Consider the following 12,928-nt stretch of genomic DNA (forward strand, 5'->3'; position numbering starts at 1 on the left):
GTTAAACAAAAGTGTGATGTGGGTGTTCTGCTGTATTGTAAACAAATAAATGTATAAATTAAGCGAATTGTGAAAAATGAAAAAAGAATTTACATCATTTAACCTTTTGGGCCACCGCTTTTTCTTTGGCAGACAGTTACCGCATCATTATAAAGCATTTATCTGATGATTCTGTTGGAGAACTTATGCGTAATTGTCCTCCACATTTTCGACTAACTATATTGCTGTACATACGGTCGGAAGAGTTCGTGCGATATATTGATCTCTCATTTGTTAAGATTATTAATATAATATTATTTAGCTTACGAAATAATATTAAAGCATTGGTCTACTGGCTTCAGCGATGTTGCCTCTGTGAGGCAGCACACGCTCGTCAGTACAGTTCGTGCTTGAGTTGAAATGAAAGTGGCTACGTTTACAGTTATCCATAGTCTTCATTTGTGTTTCATTATTTTCAACTCATGTAAAATATAATGAATACCACAGCAAATAAATTGTGTCACTGATTATTTGATTATTTTCCTACATTACTGCATGGATTGAGTTCATTTAATGTTGTAAATGAAAAGCTGCCTTTGCCTTAAAGTCAACCACCAATGTTTTTGTTGGACAATAAAACGCACTGGTCAAAATGAGGTCTTCCTTTGGTTGTAGTATAAATTACGCACTATAAAAGCGTTGATTCAACCCCTACCTGCTCCAATTAGCGCGTAGGACAACAACGTTGTCATCCTGCATCAGTCAGCTGAGCTCAAGAATGATTATTGAAGTTCAATACCAGACGGTGAGTGTGCATCCTCTGTTTAATTGGACTCATTCCATCAGAGCCTTGAGAGCAGCTGTCCAAAGGACTTGATCAATATGCAAATTATTCATCATGAATTTGAGTCGGAGATGGAAACCTAATGGTGGAGATGCTGAACTGCACACATACTCTCATGCAAATTTCAACCACAGAGTTCAGTTGACTGATGGACGTTAAACAGGAAAAATGCACATTATTGGTTTAGAAATGCATCTGGGGAAGAAAGTTATGGACATAGCATACTTTGGATAAACTGCAGTTTCTTCTGTGTGTTTAGATTCTCAGAAATGTGCACTCCCCAACAAAGGACACGCAAGTCTGTGTATTGTTTAGTTAAAAAGTATTTTTGTGTGAGTCTGGTTGCGATCTCAGTTTGGACATATGGGAAATTCAAGTAAAGATTGATTATCACTTTTCAGGTGATCTCACTTGAAGGAGTTTTAGAGGCCTGGAAGACTGAGGTGTGAACCAATTACATCCATGACTGGGTGACATAGATGGGCCTGGGGCACAAATTATCTTTAACTGTTATAGACCTCTGCCAATTCTCTATACATTGTGTACACACAGCATGCACAGCTGCCACTAAACGCCAGTCACGGTTGGTTCACAATGCGCATGGCATCACATTGTTTTTACCTGGAGGTGGCTTTAGCTGATACAGTACACAACAGTTCGTGAAAGTGGAAGTTCTTAAGACGAGAGTATGACACAGGACAACTCTGCAGTAGTGATCCTCGGGGTTTATGCAGGATCAACCTTGATTTAAATGTCCCAAACCAACTGACACACAGCTAGGTAACCCACCTTGTCACCCAACCTAGCATGAGCTTCGAGCAAGTTATTCCAACATTTGCTCACATTTAGGTTTCAATTAGTCTGAAAACATGGGTTAATTAGAGCAGCACTGCACTTGTAAACCGTAGGCAGAAAACAAAAGGGGAATCAAAGAAACATCAAAAATAGTTGTGGCTTACTATTGTGGTCCGGTTTTCTGTGTAGCGACGTCCTTTTCGCGTGTGTCGCGTGTGGTTAGTCCCTTCTCTCTTTCCGTACCGACTGGATGCTGATCACATGACCAGGCAGGGCTGCTGCTGCTGCTGCCGCTGCAGCTGGTGGTGTTGTCGAGCTGTCAGAGAGACACCCAGTTGTCAACAAAACAGTTATTTTCCGTTAAACTCGTAAGTACAAATCACCCCTCGTATGCTAAATTAGTCAGCGAGTGTTTGTTTTCATGAAGTGGCAAGTCATTTAATGTCGTGTTTGGACCAGCGGTGGCGGAGAAACGATGGCTAAAGACAGCCAGCCCGCTGCTAGCCTTCTCGTGCTAACGCTAGAGTCTCTGTTCAGTATAACGGTAGCTAAGGTTTGGCAAACTATTAAACGAATATGTAACGACATAACCTCAGTAATGTCATAGTTAGTATCCAGATATCACAGTCTATAATGGCGCTTACATGCTGCCAGATAAATAAGGTGTTTAGTTAGGTGTTGATTTAGCACTGCGCCTAGTAGATATAATTTTAGCCATGAATTAGCTACTAACAAATTAGCGGTACAGTTTAACAACAGTGCATGAGATCAGTAAAACATACGCCACATTAACTGACTATAATAAGTGTAAAATGTTTGATGTGTAACTCGTTAAAACTGCCTGCTCTAACGTTAGCTTGCTAGCTGGAAAAGGGATGGACTTTTGGGGTGTAACCTTTTTATTCAAGCATGGGAGCAGTATTACACAATAATAAGTCTATTGTGACTAAGTGAGAAGAAATGTGATATGTTTTAGCTCCGCTATCCGCTGCCTTCATCAGATGCGTAATAGACGCCGTTTATTGCAGTGACACTCCTGCAGCGCATGTTTAACTCATAAAAGTCACACTGTTTCTTTGCAGTGAATTGCACAGGTTTGCATAAATTATCAAACATGGCTGGGATTCACATACCAACCAGAATACACGTTTAAATCCGTTTGTTTTGTCATTTTAGTACAAATTTGATTAAGGGATTTCATGTATGGTATGTGTAGCTTCATTCTTCTTCCCTTGGTGTTTAGCGTCCTGGGATTTTCTCATGCAGCATGGAGCTAACATGGGGTAGCTTGTGCACCCCCTGATATGCGCCTCTTCTCCGACAACACAGCCACCTGCTGCCATGGCTTCAAGCTACCCACCCCCCTTTGAGGTTACAGGTGAAGTGAAGGAGGGCTTTCTTTGCCCACTGTGCCTGAAGGACCTTCAGTCGTTCTACCAGCTCCAGGATCACTATGAAGAGGAGCACTCTGCGGATGACCGCCATGTTAGGGGGCAGCTTAAAAGTAAGTACAACGTACTGTCCACCCACAGACACACTGGTATATTGTGCTTGAGCGCAAAACAGAGTCTAAAGAAACAGAAATTACTCTGTACTGTCTGGTCTGGTGATAGGCAGCAGTACAATGCACGGTGCACTGCAGTGTTGGATCAGAGGGAATTGTTGGCAAGATGAATTGGCAGAATAAGCTGCTGCAGCTTGGTTGGAAATGTATGCATGCATGCATGGGCTATCTCGGTGTGTACATTAGTAATCATTGCATGTTCTTGTGGACTGAATACATACAATGACTGGTCAGGATGGCCTAGCTCTGTCCTGGGATGCCCCCTAAATCCAGTGGAAGTGGTGGGAGATAGCAGGATGATGGCAAAGCTATCACCCTTAATGGAGAACATGTCCCGACCCCATGTGGGGGCAACTCCCTATGTGACAGGCTGCCTCATCTGCAGTGTGTGAAGGACAGGTACCACAGGTCCTTCCTACCTTCCTCCCGCTGTCAGACTCTATAACCAAGCCTTCTCCCAACCTCAGATGCACCAGAATAAAAATCACATTTTTAAGTCAAATGTCGTCACTGGGATCTAAATATCAGTGACTACCTAATGTGTATTGTGCAATTACCACTCATTGTTGGGAATTTAAGTCGTGGAATACCATTATTTTACTATGGTAGACTGCAAGTTTAATACTTATTGGTACTTATTTATAACTTGGTTCTTTACACGTTTTTGTACGGACCCTGTGTGTTATTGTTCTGTTCCCTCTGCTGCTGTAACACTGTAATTTTCCTCACTGTGGGATCAATAAAGGATTGCCTCATGTAATCTCAGTGAAGCATATAACAGCTCCTGTGTATATAATTTTCTTTTTGCATTATTCACACATTAGCCATGTCCTGATATTGTCTTTGTCCAGGTTTGGTTCTGAAGGCAAAGAAAGCCAAAGATAAACTGCTGAAGAGGGATGGAGATGACAGACCAGATACTGGAACTTATGAGTCTTTCTACTACGGTGGGGTGGACCCCTACATGTGGGAGCCTCAAGAACTGGGTGAGACTGGAAAATTGAACTAAAATTGCTCCCTAAATATTTCTAATTAGGGCAAAATATGACAATAATAAATGTTTCTATATGATACACTAACAAAAGTGTTTTTTTCTGTTGTAGGAGCAACTAGAAGTCACCTGGACCTCTTCAAAAAACACAGAGCAGCTCGGATAGATCATTATGTCATTGAAGTAAACAAGCTCATCATCAGACTGGAAAAGGTGTGGTTACAATAGCAAGTCATTGTTTCAAGTTTTCCTCTCACTGATTCTGAAATTAAAAGTTGAAACGGTGCCACATATTTACTATGAAAATGTACGTTTCAGTTGACGTCGTTTGACAGAACCAACTCGGATGTTGCTAAAATTAGAGGTTTGTGTTTCATCAAAACTCTGAATACTCATTGTATGAAAATATGCTTTCATAAATATTATAATTAATTAGTGTTCATGCTCCTTTGTAGCCATTGAGAAGTCTGTAGTGTCGTGGGTGAATGACTCGGACGTCCCGTTCTGTCCTGACTGCGGAAACAAGTTCAACATCCGTAACAGGCGGCACCACTGTCGCCTCTGTGGGTCCATCATGTGTAGGAAGTGCATGGAATTCGTCCCCTTACCTTTGGCCCGTATGTATGAATAACACCTTGGAAATAAAAGTGTCAGATATTAGAAGTCAAGCTTTGCCACAGGTTCTGCAAGTTTTCTTTTGCTTTTTATCCATCAACAGAAAAGCTGATTAATGGGACTCGGGAAGCCCTGTGCGTGCCTGGAAGTCCTGGTCAGTCTCAGTCGCCCCCAGCAGGAGGTGGCAGCAGTGGGATGGGCTCTAGGAGAGGCAGCATCAGCAGCTTGAGCAGTGTAACCTCTATGTTGGAAGAAAAGGATGACGAGAGGATCCGCTGCTGTCACCACTGTATGGACACACTGCTGAAGAGACAGCAGAAGTTAGAAGAGAAGGACCACATTCCAGATATAGTGAAACTTTATGAGGTTGGTTAATTAGCCTCATTGCTAAAATTAAGACTGTGGCATTTTACAGTCTGTCTGCTCCAACTAGAAGTGCAGCTTTTTCAAGCTCTTGAGTTTACTCTGTTGTATCCTTCCCGTCATTCAATGTTTTTCTTTTGGGGTTTCCTGTTGTTCACATCGTCAAAATTTGTCTTCCTGTTAGAAACTGAGGATGTGCATGGAGAAGGTGGATGAAAGGGCTCCAGAGTATATCCGAATGGCTGAGTCTCTCAAGTAAGCAGCATTAGAAAGTACTTGTTAAACCAGTTCTGCTATGACAGATTTTTTTTTATTTGAGAGACAGTTTTATTGCTTACCATCAGCTCTGTACTTTCACAGCGCCGGAGAAACTACATACAATCTTGACACTGCCGGTGGACTGAGACTGGAAGTCCAGAAATACTACGAGCTGATCGATGCTCTAAGGTACACGTCAAAGCTTTTATAATGTGTGTCAAATATGGAGTATTTGAAGTCTGAATAGAGTCCTGTTCTTCTCAGTAAGAGGATTTTAACGCTGGGAGTTAAAGGTGATCCACCACCGCATCCAAAGTCGCTGCAGCTGCAGAGGATGATCCGCTACACAGCCACGCTATTTGTTCAGGTGAAGTCTGAAAAAAGGAGAAACGTGTTTCATACAAAATAATTATCACACAGCGAGCTTCCTTCCTTTGTTTTAAATCCTCCTCTGGACGTTTTAGACACTATGTGACCTTTTCTGTCTGCAGACTCGGTATTATTTTTAATGCTAGTATGATTAAGAAGTAATTATTTAACTGTATCCTAATCATTAACGCAGATAACCCAAAGGTTTCTGTGTGAATGTTTACATCTTCAACAGTGTTCATACACCACAATTAATAAGTTCAGCGCAGCTACACAGGTAGACCAGGAAAGACATGATTTCCTACAGTTTAAAGACAACATTACAACAGCGCTGTCATGTCATTGTTGACCCCTTAAACTTTATCTCACTTCACCGAATGAGGTGAGTTGTTAATGATCTTCCGTTGTCACACTTTGAACAGGCTGTTTCCTGCGCTTGCTTTTTTTTCTTTCTTCCTGCATTCATGTCTTTACGTCCTCGATTTCAGGAGAAGCTGTTAGGTCTGATGTCTTTACCCACTAAGGAGAAATATGAAGAGTTGAAAGAAAAGAGAAAGGAGGAACAAGAAAAGAGACTCCAACAGGAGAGACTGGTAAAACTGTCTGTCTCTACATCTACTGATTGTTTCCACTGGGGAAAAACACGCTAAATGTATTTCTGTCATATGTTTCCCGTTTGCTCAACAGGCATCCCAGGAGGCTCTGAAGAGGAGGCAGGCCTCTGAGAGAAACCGTCCACCTGCCAGTACCAACGGAGAGCTTCCACAGGCCCCTAGAGCGCCACGCATGACCAAAGCTGGTGGCTGGCTGCCCTCTGCAGATTCCGTCCATGTACGCAGCGAGCTGGAAGACCCCTTGCTGCAGCAGATTGAAAACATTCAGTCATTCCTTCGTCAGGCGCGAGAAGCCCAGAAAACTGACGAGGTAGCCATGTTGGAAGAGAACCTGCGTCAGCTGCAGGATGAATATGACCAGCAGCAGACCAGCTTGGCTGTGACACTCTCCCAGAAGCTGGCTCATGAGGAAAGCCTGCAGCAGGGGGAGATCAATCGCCTGGAGGCACGGGAAAGGGAGGAGAGAGGGAAATGGGGCCCCACTATGGCCTGCACCCTGCCTTCATGCACCTGGGAGCAGTCTTTGGATATCAACCCAGCAGGAGGCTACCAGGGAGAGGAAGACACTGCAGCAGGGGACCTCACTCCTAAAGCTGAGAGGAGCCCTTCGTCCTTAAGGTCGTCACAAGCTCTCACAAGCCAGGAGGAGTCGCCACCAAGATTAAGGAGCTTAGGAGGCCATGTTACCCCTCCTGGTGGTGAAGGCCAGAACAGCACCTCCCTTAACCCCTTTGAAGAGGAGGACGCTACTCCCACTGAGGAGGATCCATCCAATCCCTTCTTTGAGGACATCGAGAAGGAACACAAAGAGGTAACCAATGGGAAGAAAGAATACAACCCATTTGATGACGATGAAGGTGCAGTAGAGGACCAACAAGCTGAGACTGCACCTGGGAACCCCTTTGAGGATGACAGCACTGATGCAGGTAACCCCTTCATGGAGGCCTCAGGGAATTCTCCTGGAGTCTCCACCAACCCCTTTGAAGTCGATGACGATGATGAGATTTTGCCTGATGTGGACATGATAGAGGAAGAGCTGCTGCTGCAGCAGATTGACAACATTAGGGCCTACATTTTTGATGCGAAGCTCAGCGGCCGTCTGGACGAGGTGGAGCTCCTGTCAGAGAACTTACGAGAGCTACAGCGCACCCTACAGGAACAAAAGAAAAAGAAGCGCTAACACATTTTCCTTGAAGTCCCCCTGATCCCCTGCTGCTTACCAAGGCAAGGTTGGCTCACTTTATATGACCCATGAGCCCTCTGAGTTTCATCTGGGTGAGGTCTGCTGCACTACATTTTGAATCCTAGAGCTCAGTAGGCTGGACTAATTTCCTTAATTTCCAATAAACCACTTGGAAACTGTCGCACACTGAAAGTAAAAATGAGTTTTGTATAGATGTGTCAATGAAGATATTAACCCATTAACCCCAAACATGAACAGTAGAAGACAAAAGAATGTCACTTTAATGAGACAGATGGTTGTTTGAACTGAGACTGGCTGTGGCCTTGAGGAAGTCAGGATGTATTACTGACTGACGAGCAGATGAACAAAGTCAAAATGTCGGCTATAGTTATGTGTAAAGAGTTGAAAGAGCACTCCACCAATTAAGCACTTAGTTAATGTTAGACTGTTTTTGTGCAGAAAAACTGACTCTTTCATTACCCACAGTACAACTCAAGTTCCAACTGTTTGGTTGGAGGTTTGAGGGTGTAACAGATAATGTGGCTTCAAACAGAGATAAGGTTCAGGCAGGAAGTCGGGCACGCTCGCTTCTTTCTCCTCCCACTAAATTTGTTAAGACAACTATGAGAGTTTCACCCTCATAGTTGACTTAATGCTGACTCAAGTGACATATTGAAGAGTTTGTTTATTAGAGTTCACACATTTCACCAATAAAGGCTGTAAACATATATTCTAATATAAAAACAAACTGTGCAAAACCTTTCCTATCAAGCGGCGATCCCGAGGCCGTAAAAAAATGAGAAAATGTGAAAAATGATTCACAGTCCAGTACAAAGGGCAGTTTTTTTCACTGTGGTTATACGGTGTATTAACGATTTAAATTATATCAAGGCTTAAAGTTATGCAGAATTTGGGGCCACTCAAAAGCAGCACCTCTTTGACCATTTTTTAAAGAGCCAGGAGTTAACCGGAGCCAGACGCAGGATGGCGACGGTCTAAGCTGCCACACTGAGCTTCAAAACCGCACTTCAGCAAATGGTTCGTCCATCGTACAACCAACATAGAGGTTAGCACAGCTCAAATTTCCTGCTCATTGAGATTTTGTCTGTTCATTTAATCAAATATTAAATAACTAAACTGTGTATTCCTCTTCTAGCTGGACCATGAGCAATTCTCAGTCCAAATAACCATCTGATTATTTAATCCATACTATATGTAGTAACCCCAATGTTTGAAGGAGTCTGATTTTCTGATCAAATATTATTAAAAAATGTTACAATATTAATATTCAAATTATGTCAGTCACAATTTGTTGGTGCAGCACAGCATATATTTGCAACACAAAATTTTGCCATTTTTGTTGCTTGTCACACATGGAAATACTGACTCTGTATAAACTCTATGTATCTTCTTATCAGGATCAGAAGAAACCACGTTTAAGTTGAGCCTTTGTGCAAACGGCTGTTAATTTCTGCTGCATATTTTTTCTGTAAAACTGAACTGAGACGTTAAACCTGTTCATGTTGGGTGACATTTTCTGTCATTCTCCGGGTTTAGATGTGAGATGTAAGGTTTTTATAACATCTCGTCTATGTCATGGGTAAAAGAAAAATGCCACCGAGAGCCAAGTGAACTGAAATGTTTTCAGTGTCCTACCGAGCAACCCTGCAGGTTGAGTGACCGTATTGTTTACAGTGGGCTGCATGTGTGTGTTATGTTGAGCTTGTATCAGGACTCGTCTTTCCTTTAATCAGCTTTTAATCACCTACCGCTGAGATGATGTGTTGAGCGACATTACTCTGTGTCCTGTGCTGTCTGCTGAGATCTGTATGTGCAGCATGTTATCCATTAAATCTAAGATGTCCTTTTAAAGTTCATCCAACCAGTTCAGCCAGCACTCGCCATGTAGGTACTAAACACTATTCAGACACTGTAGGCAACTGTAAGTAATATTCAGATATGTGAAGATCCAATTAAACATTAGGTCAAAGCAACAATTTTTTTTTCACACTACACGAACGCCAGCAAGTATTATCACTCAGTGCTGCTAAGACTGACGTGAATCTGTCATTGTGCTTTTGCTCCATATTGTCATTTGCTGATCTCACACACTGCTCATCGTCTAAACACTAAACTTGTTTAGCGACAGTGAAAACAAATCCAGGAGCTTCTTTATTCGTGTTCGCAGTTGATTTTTAGCTTTGAAAGTAATTGGAGTCTCTGCTTTAATAAGATTTGATTCACTAACAGGCGTCAATTTGTAAACTTTAGAAAATTCCCATTTCAGCACCAATGAAATAAAATCTTGTCTATAGTTTATATGGTTGTGTCTCTTCTTTTCATAAGCGCGGTGATCGTGTGTCTAATCTTAACGTCCTTGCATGGAAATATTATACACATCCTCCTCATCCACAACATCCAAACCATTTGACTAATTACTGTGTAGTTCTCCCTCATGCCCCTGAACAGCTCGGGCTGGTCGGGGTATAGACACATGTTGGTGTGTCCAGTGGTGTCTGTCAACAGATCCTCCAGGTTCCGATGCACTGGGTTCTCTGTTGTGTCATTCTTGATTAATGTTTGTGGTGAGGCATGGTAGTAATGTGTAATGAAGGGATGTATGTTAAATCGGGCGGTATGCGTCGAAGTAAAATCCTCATGAAATCCGTGACCCAAACTTTCCTAGAAGAATAGATCAGTGGTTTTAATGTTGTGGGTGATTAGTGTATATAAAATGGTGATTATAATTAATTAGCAATTTTGTCACAGATGTGTGTTTTATTTAAATGTTTACATTACAGTATTCACTTGAGGTCTACACCACTTAAGATCACATGTGGATGAGCTGATTCTTCATCAGGTACAAAGACAAGTTGCAATGTCAAGTTATCCAAACAGTCCATAGAACTCGGAGCGAAAACATGTGAAACACATGTGTTGGTAGCCAACTGAGGATAGAGTGGAGATCCGGTCCGATCATGCACTCGTATGAAACCAAACACCACAGTGTCGTAACATTGTCCAGTGACTACAAAAGTCTGTGGTCCTCCTCACCCTCTCACTCTTGTGATGCTGCCATTTTGGCGCGGTATTTGCCCGTCATCTCCTTGGGCAGCGGCGTGGTGCCAGGGCACGGCACCTGGCCCTCAACTTCACAGATGCACTCCCTCAGACAGTACTTCTTCGGCCCAAAGTGGGCGGGGTTCGAGGCCTGCATCTTGGCTAAAGCTTCAGCTTGCAACACGTCTCTGTGGAGAGAGAGACGAGTAAATACATGAACAGATTGTCCAGTCTCAGCAGGATTGGAATTTTCTTTTGCATTTTGGCAGGAAACAATAGAGTTGGAATTGGTACAAGTCATCAAGGCCTAGTTCCATTTGGCAGCTTTGGGTTTAGGTCCTGAAATGGTTCAATGTCTCACTGTCACCAGTATTACTAGTAACACCTGTGCCTTTCCTTCCTATAAATTATGAAATTTTTTAGTTTGACACATGTCAAGAACACCTTAAGATACTTAATTTCTCACAAACATTCAGTTAGACTTAAAGAACAACAAGCCATGAAAGAATTAAGTGATGACATTTTATATCCAAAAGGTCGAAGACCAACTTAACTGTGACATAACAATGTTCGGAAAAACATTAAACAAACATGTATTAAACATATGTGCTTATAAGAAATAATCTGTTCATTTTGCCTGCGTAGGCGTCATTTACTACATGCCTACACTGGTGATGCAGCTTTAAGGGCCTGGTGTTCTCCATGGTGTTAGTGCTCTACTAACAGTCACATGGTTTCTGCTCAGCACTTCCATCACCCCGGATGTGACATCAAAAATTGTGTGTCACACTGACGTGTGATGCAAAAGACACTTTAAATTTTAGACATCTCTAAAAGTCAGACTGGAGTCACATTTCAGACCACTTGTTACGATCCGCTTTTTGGCTGTCGAGCTTTAAAAAGTAAAAACGATCTGAATGTGCCAAAAAGTGGATTTGGGGATCTGAGAATCGGAGACACGGGAAATGGTCGGAATGCAGATTTTAAATAAATGTCCAAAATCGTATTATTGCTTTGTGTTTATGGGTTATCGGTTGACGGAAAAGAACGTAAATTTTATCTGTTTGAAAAGGTGAAAAACTAGAGGGGTCAGATATACTTACTCTGATTTTCCCAAAATCGTCTTGATGTGTTGTGAAATTTGTTTGTGGTCCTTCCCTTCCACATCCACCAGTACTTGCTCCCCATCATCTGGAAATAGAGAGGCACAGAGAAGACCTGACTCAAATCCTCCAACAGTGTGTAGTCACAGCATTACACAGTGGACAACATGTGAGGGTACGCACCCAGGTAGAACTTCAGGAACGGAGACGGTGTCATGTTTTTGAACATCATTATTTGGACCCAGGGGTTTTTGTGCTGAATCTGAGGGATATTAAAGAACACAAACTTTCTGCAAAACAAAGAGAAAGAGAGAGAGACAGACTACACGATTCAGAAACAGCTTCACATTATACATTTGTGTGCATAATAAACATTTGAGAAGCAATGTGTAACACGAATAACAGTTTTTCTTTTTGTTGTATTATAATGTATCCGGTATTATTATAATATTGACAATTAAGCCACTTATAACACTAAATGATATGTGGTCAAAACTAAGCACGCGCTATATGTTAACATGCTAACATCACCACTGGGATAAAACTGGTGCTGCTGGCTATCAATGTCATAATTTCATCCGATCTCCCACATTTTCTTTAGCAGTCCGAACTGGATGTAAAACACGTTTCATCTCAACTTCTAACATTCACACGCCGCTAGCGGCTAGCTCTGACCTTGCTCCGTCGCTGTGCTCTCCGTGTGTGTTGTAATTCACTGTCATGATCTTCACTCTGTTTTTGAAGATGATGTCGCCCTTCTGGAGATACTCCAGGGTCCTCCTGATCGGAAACCTTCCTTTCATAGGCATCTTAACCCCTTCTTTTATTTACAAAATACCATCTGAACCAAGTCTGTGTTTCCGAAGCAGTCACACAAGCACAAGGAAGGGGACGCGCGTTGATGACGTTTGGGGTCGCCGTCACTCGAGCGACGCAGCAGCGTACTTGTTACTATGGTTACTAATTTTAGCTGTTAGGAATTGATGGACTCTAAACTATTCACCAAATAAAATGTTATAACATAGTTATTTTCAAGTCCAATTTGATACAGATTTTCCTTTAAACCTTTCACATTGACATCATTTTGCTGTATTTGTATATATCCACCTATATAAAGCACAACATACGAATTTGTAAAATGTAATACAGTTTCTTTTGGTATTCTACCTGACCAACAAAAGAGTAACAAG

At 42.1% G+C, this 12,928-nt stretch overlaps 2 protein-coding genes across 2 annotated transcripts; one reads left to right on the forward strand and one right to left on the reverse strand.

Annotated features, from left to right (window-relative positions):
- The first annotated feature begins 1,891 nt into the window (after positions 1-1,891).
- rbsn (rabenosyn, RAB effector) lies at positions 1,892-10,252 on the forward strand. Its single transcript, XM_084553154.1, has 12 exons — positions 1,892-1,986; positions 2,862-3,122; positions 4,034-4,168; positions 4,286-4,386; positions 4,492-4,537; positions 4,629-4,790; positions 4,892-5,154; positions 5,336-5,406; positions 5,512-5,598; positions 5,674-5,776; positions 6,267-6,371; positions 6,466-10,252. Exons 2-12 carry the CDS (start codon positions 2,960-2,962, stop codon positions 7,570-7,572), a joined length of 2,343 nt encoding a protein of 780 aa, XP_084409280.1. The 5' UTR covers positions 1,892-1,986; positions 2,862-2,959; the 3' UTR covers positions 7,573-10,252.
- An 81-nt stretch (positions 10,253-10,333) lies between these two features.
- On the reverse strand, positions 10,334-12,675 carry mrps25 (mitochondrial ribosomal protein S25). Its single transcript, XM_084553166.1, has 4 exons — positions 12,414-12,675; positions 11,922-12,028; positions 11,739-11,826; positions 10,334-10,823 (listed from the first exon to the last, which is right to left on the reverse strand). The coding sequence occupies exons 1-4, from the start codon at positions 12,545-12,547 to the stop codon at positions 10,634-10,636; spliced, it is 519 nt and encodes a 172-aa protein (XP_084409292.1). The 5' UTR covers positions 12,548-12,675; the 3' UTR covers positions 10,334-10,633.
- Positions 12,676-12,928: the final 253 nt, after the last annotated feature.

Source organism: Chelon labrosus, assembly GCF_963514085.1.
Source record: "Chelon labrosus genome assembly, chromosome: 10".
NCBI lineage: Eukaryota > Metazoa > Chordata > Actinopteri > Mugiliformes > Mugilidae > Chelon > Chelon labrosus.